The sequence below is a fragment of the Micromys minutus genome, assembly GCF_963924665.1.
Source record: "Micromys minutus genome assembly, chromosome: X".
NCBI classification, from domain to species: domain Eukaryota; kingdom Metazoa; phylum Chordata; class Mammalia; order Rodentia; family Muridae; genus Micromys; species Micromys minutus.
This window is the reverse complement of record NC_137970.1, coordinates 50337433-50363566: the sequence shown is the minus strand read 5'-3', so window position 1 is coordinate 50363566 and position 26134 is coordinate 50337433. Positions and strand designations below refer to the sequence as shown.

General features: G+C 38.7%; 1 protein-coding gene across 1 annotated transcript in view; it reads right to left on the bottom strand.

Moving 5' to 3' along the window:
- The window catches only part of UPRT (uracil phosphoribosyltransferase homolog), a 28089-nt gene extending 6734 nt beyond the window's left edge, over positions 1–21355 (bottom strand). The window contains exons 1-6 of the mRNA XM_080909753.1: positions 20831–21355; positions 10294–10336; positions 6371–6440; positions 5245–5307; positions 2762–2923; positions 696–794 (exon numbers count right to left, since the gene is read on the bottom strand). Of these exons, the coding sequence (XP_080765879.1) occupies positions 696–794; positions 2762–2923; positions 5245–5307; positions 6371–6440; positions 10294–10336; positions 20831–21216 (823 nt within the window). The 5' untranslated portion in view covers positions 21217–21355. The remainder of the gene's footprint in view (positions 1–695; positions 795–2761; positions 2924–5244; positions 5308–6370; positions 6441–10293; positions 10337–20830) is intronic.
- Between the last annotated feature and the right edge of the window lie 4779 nt (positions 21356–26134).

The following is a 26134-nucleotide window of genomic DNA, read 5'->3' as shown; positions in this document are numbered from 1 at the left end:
TTGTATTAGTCATCTCGAAACTTACTGATAACATTTCACAATATTTCTTTGTATTTGTATTAATTCCTTGAGAATGTCATACAATAGATTTTATTCCTATTCAAACCTCCTCTCTACACCCTACCCACCCAACTTCATGTGTGTTTGCCTTGTCTCTCTTCCTCTTGTGTGTTGTCCTTCCAGGGGTCCACACATTCCAAACCTGACTCTCTCCTGCTAGCAACGAATGCCAGTAGCTCCTCAGCTAGAGGTGGGACTCCATGTCCACTTTCTTTTCCTTCATGCTGGGACTGGGCCTATATATGTCTTATGCATACTGTCACATCCTCAGCGATTTTAGTATTATTACCAAGTTTAGAGAGAGCAAACACAAGTCATAAGTACCAAAACTAGATTTAATATGGACACACAAGTATAGTTTTCCTTGGGATGACAGCCTAGAGAGATACACATTTACTCATCTTGTGACTATCTGGAACCCAAGTTAGCTCATATTAAATAGCTGCATATTAAACTCATCATGGGATGCCAGGTGGGTGGTACACACCCAGCACTCAGAAGGCAAAGGCAGGGGGATCTCTGTGACTTCAAGGCCAGCCTGCACTACAGAGCAAGTTCCAAGACAGCCATGACAGTTAACACAGACAAACCCTTCCTCAACAAGCAAACAAAGAAACAAAACAACAGGAACTCACCATGGGGGGTGGAGAAGAGACTAAGTAGGATGATGACACTGGGTTGAACTCCATGTTCTATAAGAACCTTTACAGCTTCAATTACAGTATTTCCAGTACCTAAAAGAGAAAGGGAACCAAGCCTATGAGCAATGTTGACATCCATACTGAAATATTCTTGAATTAAGAGCAATACAGTAATCTTAATATAAGCTCTGACTAGTGAAAGTTTCACTTGAGAGTGTTTGTTCTTTGTCACTGTTATAGTTTTTTATTGTTTTACATTTAATTTATTTTTTTTACTCATTCACTTTTCATCCCACTCACTGTACCCTATCCCAGTCACCCCTCCCACAATCCTTACCCCATCTCCCCTCCTCTTCTCTGAGCAGGTGGGCTTCCCCCCCTCCCCGAGTATCCCCACAACCCTGGCACTTCAATTCTTTGTGAGGTTAGACAGTTCTTCTCCCACTGAGGCCAGACAAAGCAGCCCAGCTAATAGAACTTGCCCCATGTACAGGGGACAGCTTTTGGGATAGTCCTCACTCCAGCTGTTCCAGACTCACATGAAGACCAAGCTGCACATATGCTACATCTAAGCGGGAAGGCCTAAATCTACCCCATGCATGTTCTTAGGTTGGTGATTCAGATTCTGAAAGCACCAAGGGTCCAAGTTAGTTAATTCCATTGGTCTTCTTTTGGAGTACCTATGCCCATAGGAGCCACAATCCTTCCTCCTATTATCTCACAAAGACACTTGTTCAACTATGTTCATAGCAGCTTTATTAGCAATATCCAGAAACTGGAAACAACCTAGATGTCCCTCAACTGAAGAATGGATACAGAAAATGTTGCACATCTACAAAATAGAATGATATTCAGCTATTAAAAACCAAGACATCATGAATTTTGCAGGCAAATGGATGAACTTGAGATTATTATCCTGAATGTGGTAACCTTATCTCAAAAGGACATGTATGATATGTACTCAATTATCAGTGGATAGTAGCCATAAAATACAGGTAACCTGTTACACTCTACAGACTCAAAGAAACCAAAAACGAAGGAACACACAAGCAATGAAGTTTGCATCTCACTTAGAAGGGGGAATAAAATAGTCAGAAGAGGCAGATAGAGAGAGGGAACTGGGAGGAAGAGTGATGGGGAGGGGAATAGGGGTAACAAGTGTGGGGAAGGACAGGAGAGATGGCAGTGAATGGAAATCTACAACTGATGGGGGTAAGGATGTAGGGGGCATCTTCTGGGATAAAGGAGGCACCCAAGAATCAATGGGGGTGACCTTATCTGTAATTCACTTCACTGGGGTACAGAACCAGTCAGGAACCCCAGTGGAGCAACAGATACCAACTCACACACAAAACTTTCAACCCAATATTTATCCTGTCTACAAAAAGATGCAGGCACTGGTTATGGAGCAGAGACTGAGAGAACTAATAGCCCAACTTGAGACCCATCCCATGGGCAAGCACCAATCCCTGACACTATTCATGTTATTCTGTTATGCTTGCAGATAAGAGCAGGTTGTCCTCTGAGAGACTCCACCCAGCAGCTGTCAATCTTATTTTTAATGATGTACACAACATAAGCATGCATCAAATGTACAACAGGCCCTAAAATCATTTATTGCTTGAGGTACCAAATTTAGAACTGTCATCCCTACTTACCTCTCTGAGAGACCATGACATGAAAAAGAACAGAATACCAGAAAAATATTCCTGTGGAGATGTTAAAACTTTGAGAAAATCACTGCCATGCTCATTAAGGTAGAAACAGGTCATGATCCAATATATTTTCTTCTTTCTATATACTTTGCCTCATTAGGTCCTTTGCTTCAATGTGTTTATTTCAAGACAGATGTTCTTTGGAGCTAACAAAGTTTGACTAATGTATATTCCCTTATTATACAATAAAAATTCCCCAGTGAACTTCCCAGGGCAACTTCAAATCCAACAGAGAAAACACATTTAGAAGCGTTTGTGCCTTTTATATAAGGATGTGTAGGAGGTAGGCACTAACTTGAATTTAAACTCTAACAAAAAATTACAAATGCAACTCAAGCCACTCACTGAGAATTGGATACATCAGAAGGACTTTTCTGCGATGAATGTCTGGGGGGAACTTGGCATAATAGACTTTGGCCCTTTGTGTCTCCTCGTCACTCTGAATGAGGATCTTTCCAATCCGTATGGATCGACAGCAGTCCCGCAGACCTTGTTCCATCGCCTCACCTTGAAGAAGGAAAGAAAAAGGACAACAGGGTTGTGGCAGAGAGAGTGCAAATGCAAGAATAGACTGAAGCAGAGTTTTTCACCACTACTGATACAAAATGAGCACCATTGAGGCAGAAGCATCCTTTTTCTTCTACTATGCTCATATTCTATTCTCAGTAGGAACTCAGAAAAGCAAATGAAAGGCTGCTCAATGAATCCACAATATGTTTCTTGCTTGCTTATAAACTATGGAGCTGCTGTCATGCTTCCATGACTACGGAAATAAAGGCTTGACTGGGTTGTTCCTTGAGCTTCTTTAGCATCAGAGATAGTTTCTCTCTTATTTTTAAAGGTTTCTTTAGCCACCTAAATTTGTCTCTTTCATCTGAGAAAATATAAAAGATTCCTGAAAGAGTGGGGGCTGCAGTCCAAAGAATCTATTTCCCTCCAGGGTTCACCACTCAGCTCAACGATGACTTCGCTGACAAAAATTTCACCGCTAATAATGAAAGAGTGGAATGTTGTTCTCCCTTCCCCAGAGCTAACCTGACCCCCATCCCATTGTTTTTTTTTTTTTTTTTTAATACACACTCCACTTTTGTATGTGTCTCTGTACGTAGTGTGTGTAGAGATGTTTGCATGTTTATGGGCACACATGTGTATGCAGGTGTACATGCTATGAACATGCATGTGGAAGCTCAAAGTTGACTTCAAAGTGTTTCTCAATCACTCCCCATCTGATTCTTTGAGCCAAGATTTCTCAAAGGGATTTGTGATGTGACTAATCTGGCAAGCCACCTTGCTCCAGGGATCCCCTGACTGTGCCTTCTGAGTGCTGGAATTAGAGGCAGGCTGCCACACTCACTAAACTTCAGTCCTCATACTTGTTTGGCAGGTGATTTAACCACTGAGACATCTCCCCAGCTCATAAATACAGGGCTAGTTCTGAGTATGAATTCCTTTGAAGACGTATTTTCCAAAAGTCAATGGTTCTCACACAGTCTTCAAGACTTTACATTACATTAAAATTCTATTAGTACTGACATTTACTTAATGTTTTCTTAAATTAACTTTTTATTTAATTTTAAGAGGAAATGTTACAGCATTAGTGTAAACATAACTAGTTTCTTCTAAAAGATTTCTTTTTAACCAAAACAAACAAGTGGCGTTTAAGAGTAAAAACAACTATGTCAAAGCTGAGGATGGAGTTTGATGGTAATGGTGTGTGAATGCTATATACATGTTGTATACGAGATTCTGGATTCAAACCATAGTAGTAAAACACAAAACATCAAAAGACAAAACACATAAACAAAATTCCATCTCAAGTTGGCCTTTACCTCCCTGAATCATCTGGTACACAATGTGCAAGGACCAAGCTGGTACTCTCAGAGAAGGAGCTGAGAAGAAACCATACCCATGTTTGTTCAACAACCTCAAATGCTGAACAATACTATCCTGAGGACATTGTCGGTGCTTAAGAGCTATCTTCTTTTAAAACAGAGCCTAAAATTCATTTAGTAATTGAAGTGTTCAATTGTTCACAAACCCAACCAGAGCTAAAGAAAAATCAATGTTTATATGTTTTAAAAAAATCCATCTGTTTCCAGCACAAACAAGTGGGGCTTCCAGCTCTTGTGCAAAAAAAAAAAAAAAAAAAAAAAAAAAAGTTCAGTTTGCTGAAGAGAAAACATTCCTGTGTAACGGGTACACATTCTTATCACAGGCTGCCATTTTGCTGCACAAACGTTGTTAGTTAGGATGTTCGGTTGGACTCAAAGCACCAATACAAAATGTATAAGACCAGCAGGTGGAAATAGCGAGCACTAAAGACAGGTAGGTGTTTTTGCCTATATAGTTACATATTCATAGAATATAAAATATAAAATTTAAAATATTAAATAAGCCATTCAGTCCAGCTTTAGGCAGAGTTCCCTGCAAAGCAGATAAAAACAGAGGAGAAATTTTCCCCTGCCAGGTATCCAAATGTCCTTCTTCAGAAAGAATTTAATTTATGCCACATTCCTGCAGTCTGCAAACCCGTTCTCCCCAAGACAGCAGCATCCTGTCCTCCCATCCTCCCACCCTCCTCTGAGTCTTTTAAAAGGCTGGCTCGCTCGTGGGAGCAGGCCACTGGGGAAGATGCCTGCAATTACAATTAGCCCAACTTAGCAGCACACAGGCCATGACTCCAAGGCACCGTTAAGATAGGCAACACAGGTGGTGAGATTGAAGCGAAGGCAGGTTGCAATTATGACAAACCAGCCCTCCTCTCTCCCAGAAAACAGCAACTGTTTCCATGCATGCAAAGAAACAAAATAATACACAGGCAAACCTACCGCTTCTCATTATGCTGACCCCACAATTTCCTTTCTCAAATTTCACTCCTTCATACTTGTGCCCTGTTGAGAAATAAAACAAAAAATAGATGCTTTATCATTGGAGCAATGTGCATATAGTTCTATAAGGTTCTACAAGGTGCTCATGGCTCAAAGCAGATGAGTACAAAGCTATCCTTGTCCAGACACATTCTATAACACCTTGGGTTTCCTATGAAAGTAATGAGTCATGATTTTTCATAGTTATTTCTTAATGCCTCAGAAGAAACCTGTGAGAATAATTAGGAGAGGAGGATTTCATCGAGTGAGAACAGGACTTATTATAGCACAATATTCACAGACACATCCTCCAAATTGAATTCAAAAGAGAATCACTGCAGTCCATGAATACTAGATACGCCATCAATTCACACTGGGGTCCCACTGAGAGTCACAGCAGAAAGCCTCCTCATTCCAACCCTTCTTATGAGCCTTCATTCCGCCTTAAAAGCAGAAGAAAGAGGCTGAAATGGTTGTCAAAACTTGGTCCCATCCTGAATTGTGTCAATTATGATGCAACAAGTTCATCAATTTCATAGTCAACCCTTTGAATAGAAGAGTTTTCCATCACTTATAAAAAAATAAAATAAAAGCAAATCTGAATTTCAAATCTCTGGAAGGGGGGGGGGCTGTACACTATTTTTATTAGAACAAAGCACCTTCTCCAAATTTTATCATTTTTTTAGTTTTCCTTTTCTTTTCCTTAACCTGGAATTTCTATGCTGAACCAGCCTTCTGCATTTGTTAGCACCAGCAGCTTCCCCACAGAGGTGAAGATAAGCTGCCAGCAATTCTTAACTCTGGTCCCCATGGGCTGCCATCAGAAGCAACACCTGCATGCTGAAGAGTATGTAATAACCTTTAACTTGAATTGACAAGCAAGCCATTAACAGAAAGTCACCTACGTAGATTTTTTAACAAAAAGTCTCTTAGTTTTTAAAGATGTTTTAAAAAAAACAGTTATACATAAACTCCTCATTTTTCACACTGATTTTACACAGAATGCCTTCCTTCCATTTTCCTCCCCCAACCCCAGTCTAGTTCAGACTTTTTATGAGGAAAATTTGAGAGTACAAGTCCTGGTTACCTGTCGGAGTAGTCACCATGCATTCTTTGTATGGCAGCTGATTCAGTCCCTCTTCTACAACAAGTCTGATCTAGGAGGTCAAAGAAAGAACAAGTTCAGAGCTTGCAGAGCCATTCCTGCTTTAACATTAGCCTCAGGATCTCAGGGCTTAGGTTAAGGAGGTAGAAAGGGGGTCCTCCAGCATGTATTAACTGCAGGGATAGATCTAAATGCCAGGTTGCTTATTGCTAAGTATGCAACCTCCACTTGATACATGACTGTCACCAAAGGGCACCAGTGTGCCTTCTGATTCAGTCAAGAATATGAAAGGTATGTAGTAACTTCAACTAGAATTGTGGGGAAAACACCACTAGTAGTTATAGCATACTATAGAAAGTGTCCACCTTAACTTTCTGTACCTTCCTTAGTCCCTTTGAAATCTTTGAAATTTAAAAATGAATTTAGATTCATTTTTAACAAAGATCCACCTTAATGCAAATTAAAACCTAAAAGACCTTGTGATAAAAGAAAATGAAAAAGTAGATGGGCCAGCTGAAGCAATTTACTAGGTGTGAAGGAGGAACCAGTAGAATATCTTGGGACTTCTCAGCTATAGAAAACGACTATGAAGATCAAGTAGATAAGCAGGTACAAGGATAGAAATCACTCCCAAAAAGTTGTACTATGATGTTCACATGTATCCACAATGATATGTGCGGGTGTGTGCACAAACACATCCATGCACACACAAGTAAATAAATATTTTCTAAAGAAATATAAAATAAAGTTTTATGAGTCTCATAGAAATTCTGATATGTGGTATAAAAAGCATCACTAATGACTTCTGGAACCAGATTCTCTCAGTAAGATCTGAGCAGCCAGAGCCCACTATAACAAAGACAGTGCTGAGCCTGTAGTGCACATTTTCTCCAATCAATATCACATTAATGATTGAGAATCAGAAGCAGCAGGGAGAAGTACGATGCTTCATTCTGTGTTATCACAACACATCACCCTGCTGCCATTAGAAGGATCAATTGGAAATGGCCCATCACTTTGTCTGTCTGCAGAATCAGAGAATGGGCCCAGAAAGCTTTTTAACAGTATATGCAAGAACACACTCACTGTTAGCTACCACCTTCCTTGGCTATTTATGTTTATTTAAGAAACAATTACAGGGAATTTTTTTTCTTTGAAAAGCCCATATCTCCTTCCTCTAGTGACATACCGCAAAAGAACCTTGTTTCCTGCCCCATCCTCTCAAGCTCTGGGACAGAAATGATCATGTCTGTAAGAGCAGAGCAGGAGGTTGAAGAGGAATGCTGTGAAATATTGCAGTTACAGCAGCCGTGTTTGCTTGGCTAAGACAGGCACAGGATCAAGCCAGTCAACACCCATACAAATGGGAGGAGTGCCTAAGGCCCTGCCCTTAGTTGAAAAGTTATTGCCAGTTTCTTAGAGGTATTAGAATTTTTATTTAGAGGTATAGCCCCCTAAAAGTTTGACCATTCTCCAGCAAATGGCTTCACACCCAGGTGCCTGTGGGCAACATAAATTAGATTTAGTAGGCTATGGAAAAAAAGAGAATATGAAGTTGGGTGGAAGAGTTGGAGGTATACTGAGGAGTGAATATAATCTAAATATATTGCAAAATTAAATATATAAATACATATATAAATTTTCAAAGAAAGGTAGTGTGTCTAAGTTAGAGGAGGGCATAAAACTAGAAAAATGACTAAATTCCCTTTAAGAAGTGGGGTGTAGCTTATTGGAAGAGCATGTGCCCAGTACACTCAAGACCCTCAACACCATCTTCACCACTCTCCCCCAAATTAATTAAAATGTAAAGAACTGTAGGAGGCAATTCCTGACAAGCTCAGGCTAACATCAATTGCCCACAGTCGTGAGACCCTTGTGTTGAGGAGACTAGGATACTAGAGATCTTCAGCAGTAAAAAATAAATGGCTGTAGTTGCTACTACAACTACAACAGACCCAAACTCCAAACCCCACCCCAAAAGTGGTCCTTCTAAGCCAACTTCGAAGAGTAGAGAAGTCCAAATTGTTGTATCCTTCCATGAAGTATGCAACATATCTCATTTGGCTAGAATATAATGCCTGTTATCTCAGAGAAGCATTTTAAAGCATCCATGAACTTGACTCCTACTTTCTATATCAAAAAGAAGAAACACAAGCATCTGCCACGAGTCTTGCCATCCCAGCTACTTGGAAAGCTGAGGCAGAAGGGATGCTTGAGCCCAGAATTTTTGAAGCCACTCTGGAAAAAAAAAAAGAGAGCAAAAGATTGTCTCCAAAAGAAAAAAAAAAAAGAGGAAAGGAAGGAAAGGAGGAAACAAAAGATAAACATGTTTACACCAGAGCACAGAGACTCCTGTTCTCTGCAATTAAGGTAAAGTTCATAACACCTCAAAAATGGTTTTGGTTTTGTTGTTGTTACTATTGTTTTGTCTGCTTTGCTGAACAAATAAAAGAAGGCTGAACCGAATCTCTAAACCCCATATAAAAAGCCAAGTGGTAGGATAGGCTTTATAGCCCTAGTGATAGGACAGTTTCTGAAGGACTTGATGGCCAGCCAGCCTGTCCTCACTGGTGAGCCCCAGATCCCAGGATGAGGCTTTATCTAAAAAAAAAAAAAAAAAAGAAAAAGAAAAAAGAAAAAAAAGAGAGAGAGAGGAGGTAGATGGCTTCTGAGAAGCAACCAAGACTGACCTCTGACCTCCATACTCAAGGCTAACCAGTGGTTTCTACATGCAAGCACACATATATATGCACCTCCACAAATATACACATATACACATACATACACAGAAGAAAATATGAGAGACAATAGCTACTGCCCCAGAAATGTCAACTGTATTTCTCCTGCTGTTACTAACAGTTATTACTCTCCATGAAAGCCAAAATAAGTTTAAATAGAATCGGATCTCCCAACCAAGTATATTTAAAGCTAAAAGCAGAAGAGGGGTTGTCTACAGACCTTTAAAATAAATGCTCCAGGGAAAATCATAATTAAAAGTACCTTCTTTTCACATTTCCTTTTATAACTATTTTCTATGATCTGATTATACCTACAAAGTTAATAAGCCACATTACTTTCTTAAACTAAGTACTGACAACAGTGTTAAGTTTGTAAATTCCACAAGATCAGGAACCATATCTATATTCCTAGCTGCTTTATCTCCTCTCTCCCAAAATAGTGTAGCACAGAGCCTAGAATATGTCTAGTATTTATTTTCATTAATGAAGAACATTAGTCATAGCAACTGATATTATCAATTTCATTCCAAGAATGGAGTACACTTAGGTATCAACACAAGAGTGAAAAGCTGTTTCAAAGCAATTCAGCCTGAGAGCATCTAAGATGACATTGACTATAGAAAGACTGGAGTTGCTCAGAACTTGATAGGATATCCTTGAAGAAGGGGTAGATAGTCCAACTTAGAATTTAATATTGTGACTATATCACAGGGCAGAATCAAAACAAATGCAACTCATATGGTAACACACACAGACACACATACACATGTGCACACGTACACACACATACAAATTACTCTAGTTTTTGTATATTATTAGCTGATACCATAAGGGTGAATGCTAGGTCTTGGAACATAGCTAGTTTATTTCAATTCGTTGCCCTAAGATAAGACATTTTATGAGCTGCTAAGAACTAGACTGCTGAGATCCATCTAAGAACAACAAAGAATGGGTTCACAGGCAACACTTTGGAATAAAAGGGAGTGAGGCAGTGCTTTAATGCTATAGTGGAAAGAACACTTCAGAAGTAGCCAATCAGCAAGACAAGTGGTTACTCAGTACAATCTCTCTCAATCCTAGAATGCTCTACAACAAAAAAAGCCCCTGGCCTACCAGGATTACATCACTGCATATAACAATGAAATGAAATGGAAAACTTCCACCTACCAAACGATCCGCAGAAAACATGAAGTCCCCTCTACTGGCTGTCCTAAAAAAAACAAAACAAAACAAAAAAAGCAGTACAAGATTTAGTCTACATTCAAGCTTTAAGGTAAAAGATAATTTAATATACATAATAACACTGATATTACATTACATAGTGCAAGCTGAAATGCTTATGTGTACAGACTATCATTGAGGCTATAATAGTCTTTTTTACTAGGAGCACACATTAAAATGAGATGACTTCATAAGTATTATTGGAGATGTTTATTTGATTACTTGGTATCAACACTCAAGATAGGAATTGAAAAGATCATGCAGCTCCCACTGAGCTGTCAGAGATCAAAGATTCCTCTGGACGATGACAGCAAGGATTCAAGCTCAAATTGAGAAGAAAATCTTAGAGTAAGAAAACTAGCTTCTCCTAATCTCCTTTCAGTTCACCTTGCTTTCTAAGCACACAATACGTATAAATAATCCATCTACTTTGTCTCTAGTCCCTTTTAGGATTATGAGTTAAAATAAGATTCTGCTTTTGTCATTGCTCTCAAAAATGTGTAACTTAATTTCAAAGCCCTCTTCCCCAAATCGTCTTTGACTTGATTTTCATTCTCTAGATTTTATTTTCTGTCATTTTTTAATGCATTTCCTTCTGGTTAATACCACCCTATTCTGAGGTACTCAGGCAATAATAATACAATCTTACACATACCTACAGGCTGTTAGCCAATCCCCCCAACAGCAAAATATTAAGAGACTGGTAGTTTTTCTATTATGTAAAATTCGAGTATCATTCCTCCTTCTTCTTTCATGGAAGTTAAACAATTTGATAGAATGGACTAGTTCACAGCTTGTGTACTTAAAATTCCCTACATATGTATCCAAAATATACTAAAATATCCCTCATGACAGCATCAAAAGGACAAATGCAAGTGCCTATTAGCTCACAGATAATCACTTTTTTTTTGCATGTATACTCGCTTTTCTTACAGAAGAAAGCAGTAAAATACACCAGACATAAATAACATTGTATTCCTTACAGTAGCCACAGCTCTATCACACTGTAGATGGTAACTCTCTAAACTATGAGCATAATTAAGCAATGGCAAGACTATGTGTTTTGTAATCTTAATATTCTATTCTCTAGACTCAAAAAATTCTACACTCACACATACATGCCTGTGCCTATATACATGCCTGTGCCTATATACATGCGAAGTCATTTTAAAACAGGCTCTCTTATGTGTACTGCTGTTTAAATGAGACCAGTGTCTTCATTTCTATAATTCATCTTCAAAACCCACCTGTCAAGGAAGTGAGAAGCAGAAAGCTATTAAAAAATACTAGTCTCACTGGTAGACCTATGCAAACCTGTCTCGGCAGCCAAAACACATCTTTTCACGAGGGAAGAAACCTCTGAAGTTTTCAGATTATTTTAGAAGTTTAATGTGTTCCTTTAAGTTTTTAATATTTATTTTGTTTTATGCATATGCATGTATGTATACCCATGCACCATGTACACTCTTGATGCCCATGGAGCATAGAAGGGGACAGCTGACCCTCTGGAATGAGAATCACTGATGACTGTGAACTGTCATGTGGAGCCTGGGATCAGAAGAGGGTCCTCTGTAAGAGCACCAAGTTCTCTTAACCACTGAGCCAGCCAACAAGTCTTAAGTTTTCTTAAAGAAATATCCTATGATATATTTTGATAACATGTCTTTTTTCACACTTCTCAACAGTTACACATCAAGTTATTACACAGAGAAATTATATCAGGCAAAGTGATAAGAGATATCACTCACCCTCTGTTATTTTTACTTTCAATACCTTTTATACCTTCTCCTCCAAATCAGCTTTAGCTGGTAAACTTTGCACAATAGATACTTTATCTGCATTCTACAAAAGATATACACTGAGACTATAATAGGAAATGTCTTCTCTTGACAGTTATTTGACCTACAAATGAAATCATCCACTGTTCCAAGTTACTCCACTATAAACAGTAATTACTATCTTGCCTTTTGTTATTTTAGACAAACTTCAACTCATACTATTTACTTTAAATCAACTTAAAAATTAAAGTAAAGCTAGAATACAATAAGGTGATTGCATTTTTAAAAATTCCACAGTGGTCTTAATCCTGCTGAGAACAGTTTCATAAAAAAACAGAATTTTCTTATCAGATATATTAAGCTGCCTAAATTTTCTGAGTTCTTCCTTTAGGCACAATTCTGGTCTGAATCATTTGTTTTAAAATGTGTATTAATGGAAACTAGGCTTCAGGTATTATTCACGCTTTGTTTCAAATCATAATTATTCAAGTTGTTTCAAAACCATTAAGAAAATTTTGTCCCACAGAAACAAAGCTTTATAAAATACCAGCTATCTTCTAATAACAGGCTAAAATAATGTGGTGTAAAACTACCATAAAAGAAAAACCAAGTATCCCTAGAATATTCTTTTTTTTATTCATCCTGGATGTATGTAGCCCTGGCTAACCTGGAGCTCCCTATTTAGATCAGGCAAGCATCAAACTCACAGCGATCACCCACCTCTGCCTTCTATTGCTGGTATTAAAGATATGCACAATCATACCCACCTCCTAAAATATTCTAAAATATACTTAAGTAACCAAACATCATATATTTAAATAAACAGCAACATTAAGGCAATCAAATCCAAAGAATAGGACTGTAATTAATGTTAAACTGAGATGCTTTAAATTATACAAACTCCAATCATGTCTAGCAATGGAGACATAACTATTTATAGAAATATTTACTTGTCTAAACATTGTCCCCTCAAATGCACGAGCCACATACTGTAGCAAGATGATGAACCACAAAGGGAGTCATGTAAAAATGCTGTTTTCACATGGAGACAACGTTCATATCAGAAACCAAATTTTCATTTCAACAGGGAGTATCTAAACACAAATCTCCCCTATTTGTTAAGTAAGACTCTCTAGACAGCATTTTAAAAGCCCCAGTATATACCTGTAGTCCCAGTGCTCATAAGACTGGAACAGGAAGGTCAAAAATTTGAGTTCATCCTGAGCTACATAGTGAGTTTGAGGTAGACTGCACTACATGAAGAAATCCTATCTCAAAAAAAAAAAAATATCTGGATGCCAGTTGTCTTAGCTACTGTTCTATTACAATGAAGAAACAGCATGAACAAAGTCATTTGCAAAAGAAGGTATTTAGCTTGAAACTTGCTTATGATTTCATAGGATGAGTCCATGACCATCATGCCTAGGAACATAGAGCCTAGCAGGCAAGCATGGTGTTGGAGAACTATCTGAGAGCTCACTTCTGATCCAAAATGAGCAGGCAGAGTGATTGGGGGCTTCACATGGGCTTTTGAAATGTTCAAGCCCACCTTCTCCAACAAGGCCAAACCACCTCCAACCACACCTCACCTCCTAATCCTTCCTAAACAGTTCACCAACTGAGAACCAAACATTCAAATATATAAACATAGGAGGACCATTGTCATTCAAGCCACCACAGAAAAGTGACATGCCTTTAACTCTCACTACTGGGAAGAATGAGGGAGGAGGATGTGTTGTAGCAGTCCCTCTGAAATTAAAACCTTCCAGTTTGGAAGAAACCTTGTTAAGACCCAAGATGTAACAGGGATCGTAAAACGACAGTATGATATTAAGGAAAATGAAATATTCCATCCTGCTCAGAAATAAAGGACTCAATAGCTTCAAAGAATTGCCTGAAATTGCCGAGATAAACTCACTCCTCCCTCTCCAAAAAAAATAAATAAGCTCTAAAAACAGCGCAGAAAGGGCACTCCCCAACCTTTATTGAGCTGCGTGCAGACTGTGCAATGTGCACCCGTGCTGCTGTGAGTTTCGGTGATGCAGCTGTCTTCCAGTCATCTGTGTTCTGTGTAACCCCAATAAAACTTATCGACTCAACCGAGATGGACTTTGGTAGTTTTCTTGGGTTCCTTATCCAAGGTGAGTAGATGTTTGTTCGCCCAAGAATATTGTTATACCACAGAGGATCAGTTAAACCCAAGAGTTTCAGGCCAAGCCAGGTCACATAGAAAGACCCTATCTCAAAATAAAATACAAATAGCAAATCAATAAAATGTTCTTCTGAAGAAGAAGATGATTTTATGACACAGCTTGTAAAGAGTAAGCCACCAAGGTTACCACGTGCAGCACTCCCTTTGCTGGGTGTGGTGATGAAAACCTGTGATAGCAGCATTCAGAAGGATGAGGCCAGTAGATCACAAAGTTCAAAGACAGCCTGACATCCCTAACAACTTCAAGGCCAGCCTGGTCTATAAACTGTGACTGCATTTTGGAAAAAAAAAAAAATCCTTTCCAAAAGCGATTAAGAGCAAACTCTCCTAAGGCATAACTCAGAAAATTTTAACTAAAATCACATTGTAGGAACACTGAATTGGATGTCATTTCCAAAATTTAAATATGTCACTCTACTTCCTGGAAGATTACGCAGATTGCTTGTGACGTTTGGAGAAGAAAAATTGGGGTAAGCATTCAGCAAATAAAGATACAGGCTATACAATTAAGTTTGAATTTCAGAAATCCCATGCACTATTTTAAATTACACTTACATCATAGAGGTCATTATTTACTGAAATTCAAATGTAACTGGGCATCATGTGTTTTACCTGGTAAGAAATCATTTAATGGACTTTAAATGTAAGAATATGAAAACTGAGAGCGTGAGGACCCAGGTTTAATATTTTGTTTGTTTGTTAAACCAGTGGGTGGAAGGGAAGTGAAACCCAACAGCAGTTCTGTCAGGTTCGATCAAATGGTAGCGTTCACTTCAGGCTACTGTTTAGTGCAACTCTCAAAGTGTAATCTCTACCTCTACAATTCTGTGATCAGGAAAATCAAGAATAGCTCCCAAGGTTTGCTGTAGCACGCAGACAGTTTACAGCTGATCTTACTCTTCCCATTACTTTCACAAAGCAAATCCCTACCTAACAACATACTTAGAACCAATCTAACTCAATGAAAATTTTTAAAAAATAGCCTTTTCTACCTGCCAGGTGCAAGTCAGCAAAGTCACAGCTTGTTAGCACCTCTTAATCAGCTCGTAAAATGAAGTACACGAATTGTTTACTTGCATCTCCAAGCAGAGTTCAAAATAAATGCCAAAAAGCAGGTAGAAAAACAAGAGGCATCGTTCTCACCTGCTTGAGTCCAATGTAACCAGTGAGACATACTAGGATACTACCAACACACCAGGATAGCCCCAACACTTAGTACATCAGAAATTTGTGCTACTTAAAGATGGGGCTTCTTACTACACTAAAGCCAGTTAGAAAATGATATGGGAAATGTACAAAAACAAAAAGTATGCCCATGTTTTAAACAATTTTCAAATTATCTTCTCCCCATGGTAAGCATTCTGGTTTTGTATAAATTGAAATGACAAATTCTTAGATTCCTCTAGTCTCCGAGTGATGCCAGAACAAGCCCTTTAAGCTCCTTCTGTTTCCCATATAGATCTCTGAATCAATCTATCCTCCAAGGAAGCCAGTCACCACACCAGGAGCCTGGACCCTTTCCCAGAGGCAATGGTCTCATCTGAGCACAGTGTGTGATCATGTGTGGTGTCTGTAATACTGCAAATAGGTGCCACCCAGCACAAGCAACCTCTAAGAATGGAAGCCAGGAAGTTAGGTTTTTTAAGCCTACACTATCAAGTCTAATGCACAGCTTGGGTTAAGAACATTACTTAGATGACTCAACATCATATTAGGCAATACCCATACTAGAGTTACACAGGACTTTCATCCATCCTGAGGTTAAATGTCTTCTCTCCAGATGACTCACAACTAGTCACAAGGCTAGTTCTTTGGTGCCATTTTATGGACTGAAAAACTCTTAAGATAATTATTCAGTTTCTCTCTATACAGCATACAGAAGCCATGCCAAAGCTTCTTTTAGAACAAGCATACAGACAAAATATACTCAACTGCTCATAATACAGTTTGACCCTAATATTTCAGAAGACAAAATCTCCTGCACACATCTCTCTCTCTCTCTCGCTCTCTCTCTCTCTCTCTCTCTCTCTCTCTCTCTCTCTCTCTCTCTCACACACACACACACACACACACACACACCCTAGGACCAGGATGATAATTTTTTAAAATTCATTTCATTGCCTTACATATGAGGTCATGAACCATATTCATGGGGGAAATATATTACACTCAGAGTCTACTGGATTTATTATTCAGGAAGAGAGGGATGTATAGTTTAATCCATTTCAACAGCAACCAAAAAAAGAGCTAGAAGAAAATGAAGGAGTCATTTATTTTTTGTCGTTTGCCAGTGACCCATGTATGTGTAGCTGAGTAAATTACCCATTCCATTCGGTGTTTAGATTACTGCAGTCTCAAAGAGAGAAAATCATTTCCTTGAAATTCAATAATACAGCCAACATATTACATTTCAAATATTGTACACTTCAAAAATAAAGTCATTTTAAATCAGCACAATCTTCTCAATCTTGCTTGTTTTATAGATATACAACAACTTACAGTCCTGTTTGATCACCCCATTTCTTCATGCCATAGTCAGTTCATAGAGCAATCCCTATACTAGATAAATTCTAAGAACCAGGAACAATAACAGAAACAACATGTACTCCAAAAGCTTCTATTATCAGAGACCTCCATAATATATGTACATGCTGTGCCATCAATACAGAGAAAAGCATATGCCTCAACGAGGACAAACTATGGTACCAAATTGTACCCTCCATAACTAGCCCTACGTGAATATAGCTCTGCTTACAACAGAAACTCTTGTCAGCTCTTACAGTCCCTGGGATGGAGCCTTATTTGAATAAAGGTAAGACAATTGAAGGAAGGAAGGAAGGAAGGAAGGAAGGAAGGAAGGAAGGTAGGAGGGAAGAGAAGGCTTCTGTTAACAAAACTATGCTGCTTAAGGGAAACAAAACTAAAAACAAAAACAAGCCAAAAAATATTGTCTCCATCCCGAATAAGCATCACCTCATCAGGAAAAAAATTACAGTAGGTCTTTCAGTACAGTGTCAAAGCTGGATACAAATTATGTAGGCTCTCGGTCTTTTATTTGTTTTGAGAGGTTTTGCTAGGTAGTTCTGGCAAATTTTTCTTTCCTCACAATCCACCACAGACTAACCTCAAACTCACAGTCATCCTTCTCCCTCACCCTCCTGAATACTGGTACTAGCAGCAGGAGCCACAAGAGCTGGCTTTTGAATTGATTTTCAAATTAAGAATTTAAATTCTCTATGCAAGCAAACCCCTTATACCTGTGTCAGTAAAAAGCATGCATAATTTCCAATGTGAAGAATTTAAATGCTGTAAATATACAAAGGACTTTGGTTTATAACAGTGCTCATGGATATAATCGTGTTTTAGACTTTTAGGAAAGAGTTCCATTAGGCTGTACCAACATCTTCATTTTATAAATTATAAAGCAGAAATACAAAGATGTTAAATATCTTGTCTAAGATCCCTTCACAGAATTCTACTGTCTCTTCCTTCAAAACAGGAAAAAAAAATACAAAGGATTCTACTTACTCTCACACTGCTATATAACCCAAGATTTTCTGAATAATGAAATATAATCAAGACATACAGAAACTATCATATATAAATCCTAAATGTCACAGTCTCTCCAAACTCTGTATTAATGTTGTTTAACCTTTACATAACAATCCTTTATGAAATCTAATGATAACGAAAGCTCTTCACCCCTGTACAAAGGCATATAAGCAAATGTTTGCAGAAACCTTGGTCATAATAGCTAAAGAGTAAAAACTACCCAAACGTTCATTAGCCATCAGATGTATTAATAAACTGCAGCAAATCTATACAATAAAGTACCATTCAGCCACACAAAGGAATGAACCCTGAAAACATCACACTAAGAGAAACTGGCCATAGACACATAGTGGAAAATATGCCTCCTTTCATTTGAACTATCCAAAACAGCAAATATCACAGGATCTCATTCACATGTGAAGTCTTGAAAAGTTGATTTCAGGGTTTGGCAGTAAAATGGATTTAACTAAAGGCTGGGGAAAGGGGGAAGAGGAGGTAGAAAGGTTGATCAATGAATACTGACTTAGGGTTCGATAGAAGCAAGAAGCTTTGTTGTACTATTGTATAGTAGATTAACTACAGAAAACAATAATGTACTGGACATGTCAAAAGAAAAGAAGAAAGTATTTTAGAAAGCCTTCACCATAAATAACTGACAAGTGCTCAGAGGGAAAAAAAAACTATAACCCGATTTAATCAATATGTGATACTCCATTGATGTGCAAAATTTTTGTTTTTCTATTAGTTAAATAAATTTAATGGCTAGGGGGATGGCTCAGTTAGTGAAGTGCTTACATGCCATCATAAGGGCTTGAGTTCAGGTTCCCAGCACCCATTAAAAGGCTGGGTTGATGCACACCTTTAATCCTAGACCTGGGGAAACAGAAATGGAAAGATGCTTGGAGCTTGCTGACCAACTAGTCTTACAGAATCGGTGTGTTCTAAGTTCAGTTCGAGATCCTGTCTCCAAAAATAAGATGTACAGTGATGATGGAAGGGTACCAGATGCCTCCTTGTCTCTCTACTCCACACACACATATGTACATGCATGAATACTTACACCCACACAAACATGAACACACATATTCCACACACACAAAAAAAGAAAATGTCCAGAATAGGGAAACTAAAGGAAATGTAAAGTAAACTAATTTTTGCCTAGAACTTGAGGGGATGTTAGGTAAATGTGGACTGACTACCTGGGAAGTCTCTTGTTGAGAGGATGACTATGTTCTAAAAGTGACCATGGGAGGTGAAGAACACACAGAAAACCACTAACTTGTATACTTTAAAAGTATTTCAATTGTACTAAAGATGAAACCTGTGTCTCAATACAGATGTTCTTTTATTTGCAGTGCTTGGAATCAAATCCAAGGTCTTAAGTCTATAACACAAAAATTCTACCACGGAGCTATATTACAGTCCTTCAATAAAGATAATTTTAAATAACCATTACAATGAACAAATAAAATTTACCAAAAATTTCCTAAGCCTCAAAAATATCATATACAAGTATAATATGGTCCAAGAATCAAAGTTAGTCAATTCCAAGAATTACCACATTTTCATTTTCACAGATGTTTTACTGCAGTTGTCCCAACAACTACCAAAACTATGCCTCATCCATTTTAAGACCTCTATGCCATTAGGTCATGTAATCATAATTTTCAATACTGAGTCTTTAAAAACAAGTAGTACAGTTTCATAAATATGAGTTTAAGAGTTTTTAGCCTTAAAAAATAGGAGCTGACCATTAATAAAAAGGGATATGGAAAATTCTAAATCAAAGCAGAAACAGGAAACCAAAGGGGGCCAAGCATGGTCAGCTTTGATGCCAAAAAGCCAATGAAGGCTGTGATGGAAGTTATCAAATCAAAGCAAAAGGCAGCTATAGATACGTGCAGGTGAGAGTCAGCAAAACTGCAGTAAGGAAACACAGGGGCCTACTACAAGAGTATGAAGAAAAGGGTGACAAATCTGATTTATTTTAGGGCATTTTTAAATGTCAAGGCATGCTGGAAAGATAGTGGTCTTAAATGAGCCGTAGATGCCAATAGGAGCCAGGTATGGTCTCTGGTCCAGTAGTTCCACCTGGAACTTCTTGAGAGGTTGACTTGTGCCTTGGAGTTTGAGGCCAGAGTTTGAGCAGCAATTTAGGAAAACCCTGTCTGATAAAAAAGAAGAAAAGACGAGAGAATGAAAGGAAAGGGAAAGAAAAAGAAAGAAAAAAAAGGAAGGATGGCAGCTGTATTTCACTGTGGTACATAATTATCCGAGAAAACTCATATTCCAAAATATTTTAACTTCAAGTTCTTGCTATACTGATTTGTGGGATGAAGAGGAGCCAACTTGTTCTTAGGCCACTTTGCTGTTAACTACATTCTGTAAGTTTCCAGTAAAACCGTCTTGATAAGAGTGGAATCATAAACTTTCCAGCAACCAGGTTAAATTGAAGTCCCAAACAATAAACAAAATGGCACACTGCGGGAGCAAATGCTGTGAGCCAGAGGGTCTACTGAGCACGACATCATTTTCCTTGAAATTGCTTTACTTCTCTGAGCCCGGGTAGTCTGGCGATAGTAACCACAGGCAGTAACCATTTCTGGGTTATACATTTACCACGTGGTCGGGAACAGAGCAGATGGCATAGGGGTGTGTACCTGCCTGGCACAGTTGAGGATTGGTCATGCTTAAGAGAGACAAACAGGCCGGAAGAGGCTGAAGGCTACCTAAAAGGTTTCCTTCCTACACAAAGCAATGTTAACCACGGGAACTAAGAGGAGGCCACAGAAGAGTCCTCACTGACTCCCTCCCTACTCACATGCCAAAGAAAGAGGCCTGGCTCTAATCCCTGAAGACCAGGGTGCCAAATCCAAACACAGGCTTTTTACTTTCACCCTGCAGCCCTCCACTCCCTTTTCCCCTTCCGCTCTAGGCTTACTTGTCCCGGATGATAGTCTGAAGCTCCCGGATCTGATCATTCATAGGCAGCAACTTAAGCTGGGCCCCAATCTGTCGGGAGATTTCACAGTCCCCTAGCAGGGAGTCGCCGACAGGTGCTTCGTAGTTGCCACTGTCACTACTGTCACTGTGGTTCTCAGAGTGAAGATTAGTGCTGCAGCAGGCCAGAGAGTCCCGCTCCAAAAGCACGCTAGAATGGGCGTGCCCAGGGAGGAGAGTCAGCTTAGCCATAGCAGCGTTATTTTCCTCAGCATGATCCAGGACAGGGTCCTCGGCTAGCAGACGCTCGGGACTTGGGCTAGAAGTAGAGTTTACTTGCCGGTTGTGGCAGGGCATGGAGTCCGGACGCTGTAACTCCGTGGCCATACACGGGGCCCCGGGCTATCCCCGCTGCTATCAAACCCTAGGGATAAAAGGATAAAGGGCAGGAACAAAGGGATGCGGACACGTGCTTCCTCGTGGCCCCCGCCTCCTCGTAATCTCTCACCCTGGCTGCCCTCTCACCCCTAGGCCTCCTGGTCCTTTCGCATGCTTTGTCCCATACCCGCCCACACCAGACGCACTGCCGGCTTAGACTCCTCATTGGCCTATCTCTCTGCCAGTCTACAGCACGCTGGTTTGTTAACTCTTTTGAGTCTTTCCTGCTTGAGAGATTCTCACAAGTAGCTTGGCAGATGTGGCTATGCCAGAGATTCCTGGTTGCTGAGTCCTCGGAAAATCCCCGGGACTTCTTGGAATCAGAACTTTGGTACAGCCAAGAGAAGAAACGGGTGGATTTATACACACAAGGCACATTCTGACTTGGCAAAGGAAACGTACTTGGGTAGCATCTTCAAACTAATGGCTTATCTGTGTAACAGAAGAAGGAAGTAAGAACAGCTAACAGGCTACTGAAGAGCCTGGCCTTTCTAGACTGTTCTACAAAATGCAGTTTAAGTGTGCTTGACCACTAAAATTTTTCTTACAGATATTGGTTGGGCACTGTATTGCACATGTTACCATGGAGATTATTGGTATAATTTTCATTACACTGCCACTTTGTTCTTCCAAACAATACTCGAAAGGATGGCTTTTAAAAATGAATAGGTACCCACAGAGAAAGTCTAGGATAGTAATTTTCAAACATCCATGTGTATCAGAACGATTGTAGAGTTAAAATGCAGTTTTGACTTGACATGAAGGCACACATCTGTAATCCCCACGCTTCGAAGGCTGACATGTAAGGATCAAGGGTGCAAGGCCAGCCTGAGTTATGAAGCAAGCCCTAGTCTCGAAAATCATTAACATGGCAATATTTGTTTGTCTTACTTCCAAGTCTGCACATTACCATCTGTCACTATACTACAGACAATTTAAATTTCACTGCGTGACAAGATTACAATCCCCACACCTTTGAAAGGCTGTACGTCTTTTCCCCTAGCACATAATGCAAAGGAAAGGGTTTCTGGGTTTAAAACCTGCGTCTGCTAACTTGAAGTAAGCCAGAACAAATATCTGCTTTGTCTATGAATACTCTCGGGGAATTCACTGAAGCCCAGTATTGTACCATGACCAAAGAACCCAGCTCCAACTCTGCATGAGAATCTGTCTGTCCATTGTTTCATCATCCTGTGGCCTTGTTTTCAATGCCATAGAATAATGGATTAAAACAGTACAAATGGCAGTCTGTCTTCTGCTTTCACTTTCATATTAAACACACACTTGCTTATATTAACCAATAATCATTGGCAGGTCTATTTTGAGGTCTGGGAAGATAAAAATTTATTAATGACTAATACTAATATCATATTAAGTGTTGTGTTCTATAATTTTAAAAAGATGTTACAAATCATTCATATGCATTCTTTTACTTGAAAACTCATGGTGACATAGGCCTATAATCCTAGCACTCAGAGTGTTGTGGAGGAAGATCACCAATTTTAGGTCAGCTAGGGATACACAAACACACACACACACACACACACACACACACACACACACACACTCACTCACATATTAAGGAAAGGGCAGGGAGAGAACGCACAAACCCTGTCCTCCAAAAACCAAATCATCGTCCAAGATTGTTTGTACATCCCAAAAGGAATAAAACTAATACAGAAACCCCAGTCTTTCAACTCTAAATTCAACCTTTACCCACAGCTTGAAATACATGAAATCATTCAGTTAATGAAATACGAATTTCATTTTTACTATCTGCCAGGCAGTTACTGGGTGTCAAAACAGACACAAAGTAAAATAAGTGAATGTCTGGAAATGTTCAAATAGTGGTGGATAGCCTGGATCTTTGCAAAGCAGAGATAATGTTAGTCAGCACCAAAATCTTTGCATAGATGAAAACAGGACCATTATCTCATTTCAGCCTGGCTTTTTTGTTTCTCACATTCCGATGTAGGTAGAAAACTATATAAAATAAAAGCTGGGAGATTCCCCTATAGTAATTGATATGGTTTTGTTGTGGGTAGTTTGTTTTTTTTTTTAATCACTCTATTTTCTCTTTTCTGCAAAGGTATATTTAAGAGATAACACATTTTAAATAACCAATGATATGAGAGTAACTTCTTACCTGTGATGGCTTGAAGTACAGACACTCACATAGACTGTTAAATGTAGAGTGTCAAGCTCTGAATTTAAGATAATTCTTAAAGGTTTTAAGAAACTGCAAACCATTTATATGTACTAACTGGAGTCCTTCACATGCAGCAGTATAGTGACTACTCAGAACACATTCATGTCTCATTTGATATAGTAAATCAGATAGGCCCAGTATAATTCTTATTTTATAGGTAAGAAAATTCAGACTTAGGAACCAAATTTAAAGTGACAACTAAGTAACAATAAAATTGGAAGAAATCAAAACTTTATTTTTTTATTCCTTAAGTATCTCACTTAAACTATCTAAAGCCTTAGGATATGGTTTATCTTCTTATATTCATTTTACAAGAAAATGAAGATATAAATTAATTCACTTGGCAATATCATGTAGGCTACTCATGCAGAAGCAAGCATTGAAAGGTAAATTTGAGAAACTCAAATGTGTTTCTGTAAACCATGTTCTCATATTACTCCCGGTTATAGTTTTCTACTGAGGACTGCACTGTATATTGCACATGACAGTATCTCACCTGTAATACTGTATGTGTATATATACATATGTATTGTATTGTTGTATTGTATTGTATTACATGTATTATGTAACTGAGTTAAGGAATCTGAATATAATCTTATATTCCTTATGCCTAGCTGACAATAGTGGTCCATATCTGCAGTCCTAGCACTTGGTAGATAGAAATGAGAGGATCTAAAGTTCAAGGCCAGCTTGAGTTATATGGCAGCCTGTCTATAAATAAATAAATAAATAAATAAATAAATAAATAAATAAATAAATACTTAATCCTCTCCTGAACTCTTTGCTTATTTCTTTGCATTGACTTCAGTGGTGTTTAAGACATTTCATTATAATTTTAATTTGTTATAAACAAAAATATATTATTTAAGTGTAAAGGCAATGAACAGGCACTGTGAAGATTTGTCCCATCATTTATGCATATTCCTTACCTTGGTTTGGTTTTGTTCCATTTTATCTTATTTTATTTTATTTTATTTTATTGTAATGATGCCTTGCCATGTAGCCCATGTGTAGTTCTAGCCCTCTGGAGGCTGAAGCAAGAGAAGAGTGTTTAAGACCAGCCTGGGTACTGAGTTCTAGCCTAGCCTGGGCTATGTAACAAGACCCTGCCTAACTCTTCTGCACCCTAAAAGATTGCACTTTGTAGCAAGGCTATATAAAGGATATGGTAGAATATGAGTCACAGTCACCATGCTGCAAACTAGATCCCAGAATTCATTCATTTTCTACCTAAAAGTTTGTACCCTTTGTCCTAGCTTGTGTTCTATTGCTGTGATTAAACAATGTGACTGAAAGCAAGTTGGGAAGGAAATGGTGTATTTGGCTTACTCATCCTAATCACAATACATCATGACGGGAAGTCAGAGCAGAAACTGCAGAAGGAACCTGAGGTCAGGGACTGAAGCACAGACCATGGAGAAACACTGCTTCCTAGCTTGCTATTTCTGGCTTGCTACATTTGGTTTAAAAACAAAACACTTAATTTTTTTTAATTTTATGTGTGAGTGTTTTGTCTACATGTTTGTAGGTGAACCATGTACTTGGTGCTTGCTGCCCATGGAGCTGAAGAAGCCACTGGAACCCCTCGAACTGGAGTTACAGATGGTTGGGAATCACTTTGTGGTTGCTGGTAATGGAACCAAGGTCTCCTGCAAAAGCAACAAGCACTTCCTTGCCAAGTCATCTCCTGAGCTGCACCCCTCACCTCTCGTTTATAGTACAATACAACTTTACCTGCTCGTGGGTGGCAGTGCCCAGAATGGGTTGGGTCATTTCACATGAAATCATTAATCAAGAAAATGCCTCACAGAATTCTTCATGACATTTAAGAAACACTAAATATTCTTTCCTATCAAACAATATAAAACTTGTGCTTATGACAAAGAATTCAAATCTTTAAATCTTCCATCTTGTAAGACCTTCATGCAAATGTTCTAATCCAACCGCACTCGGTAAATCCTCTGTTTGCACAAAGGCACTGCTGCATTCCAGGGACTTGATGACTCTGAGCAGGAATTCCTTTCCCTTTTCCTTTGTGGACTTTTAAAACTAGCTAATCTTGAAAGGTTGGGAGGTCAGATCCTAGAGAATTGGGAAAAGACACAGTTATGACCACCTAAGTCGGAAAGAAATCCGAGTACACCTCCGGTCTTTGTGTTCACTCTGCCATGCCCACACACCGTATTGGTTAAGAGTAAAGTTGACCTTATTCAGAGACTTGAATTGGAGTGGTGGTCTGCTTTTCTGCAGCATGAAACTTGTTTCTAACTGATGTTTTCTCTCTCTAGATGATTCTAGCTTATATCAAGTTAAAAAATAAAAAGTAAACTAAACAGCACACCCTTTGACTAATAATTCCTTGTTCCCACATCTTACCAGGCCCAGCAATCACCATTTCTACTCATATTCATTTTTTAAATTTCAGCACATATGCCCAGTATGTGTCTTTCTGTGTCTGCACCATTTCATTTAAAATAATATCCTCCAAGCTAACTGATTTTTACAGGATTTCAAAACCTGTAATGTCTTTTTAAATACATATTGCTTAATCCTTGGAAGTTAGCTTGCTGAGTACAAAGCCTTCCCTAAGATAGATCCTAAACAGTCCCTCAGGAAGTGTGTGGAGCAGTATAAGCAGATCTCATAGTAAAAGAGCAC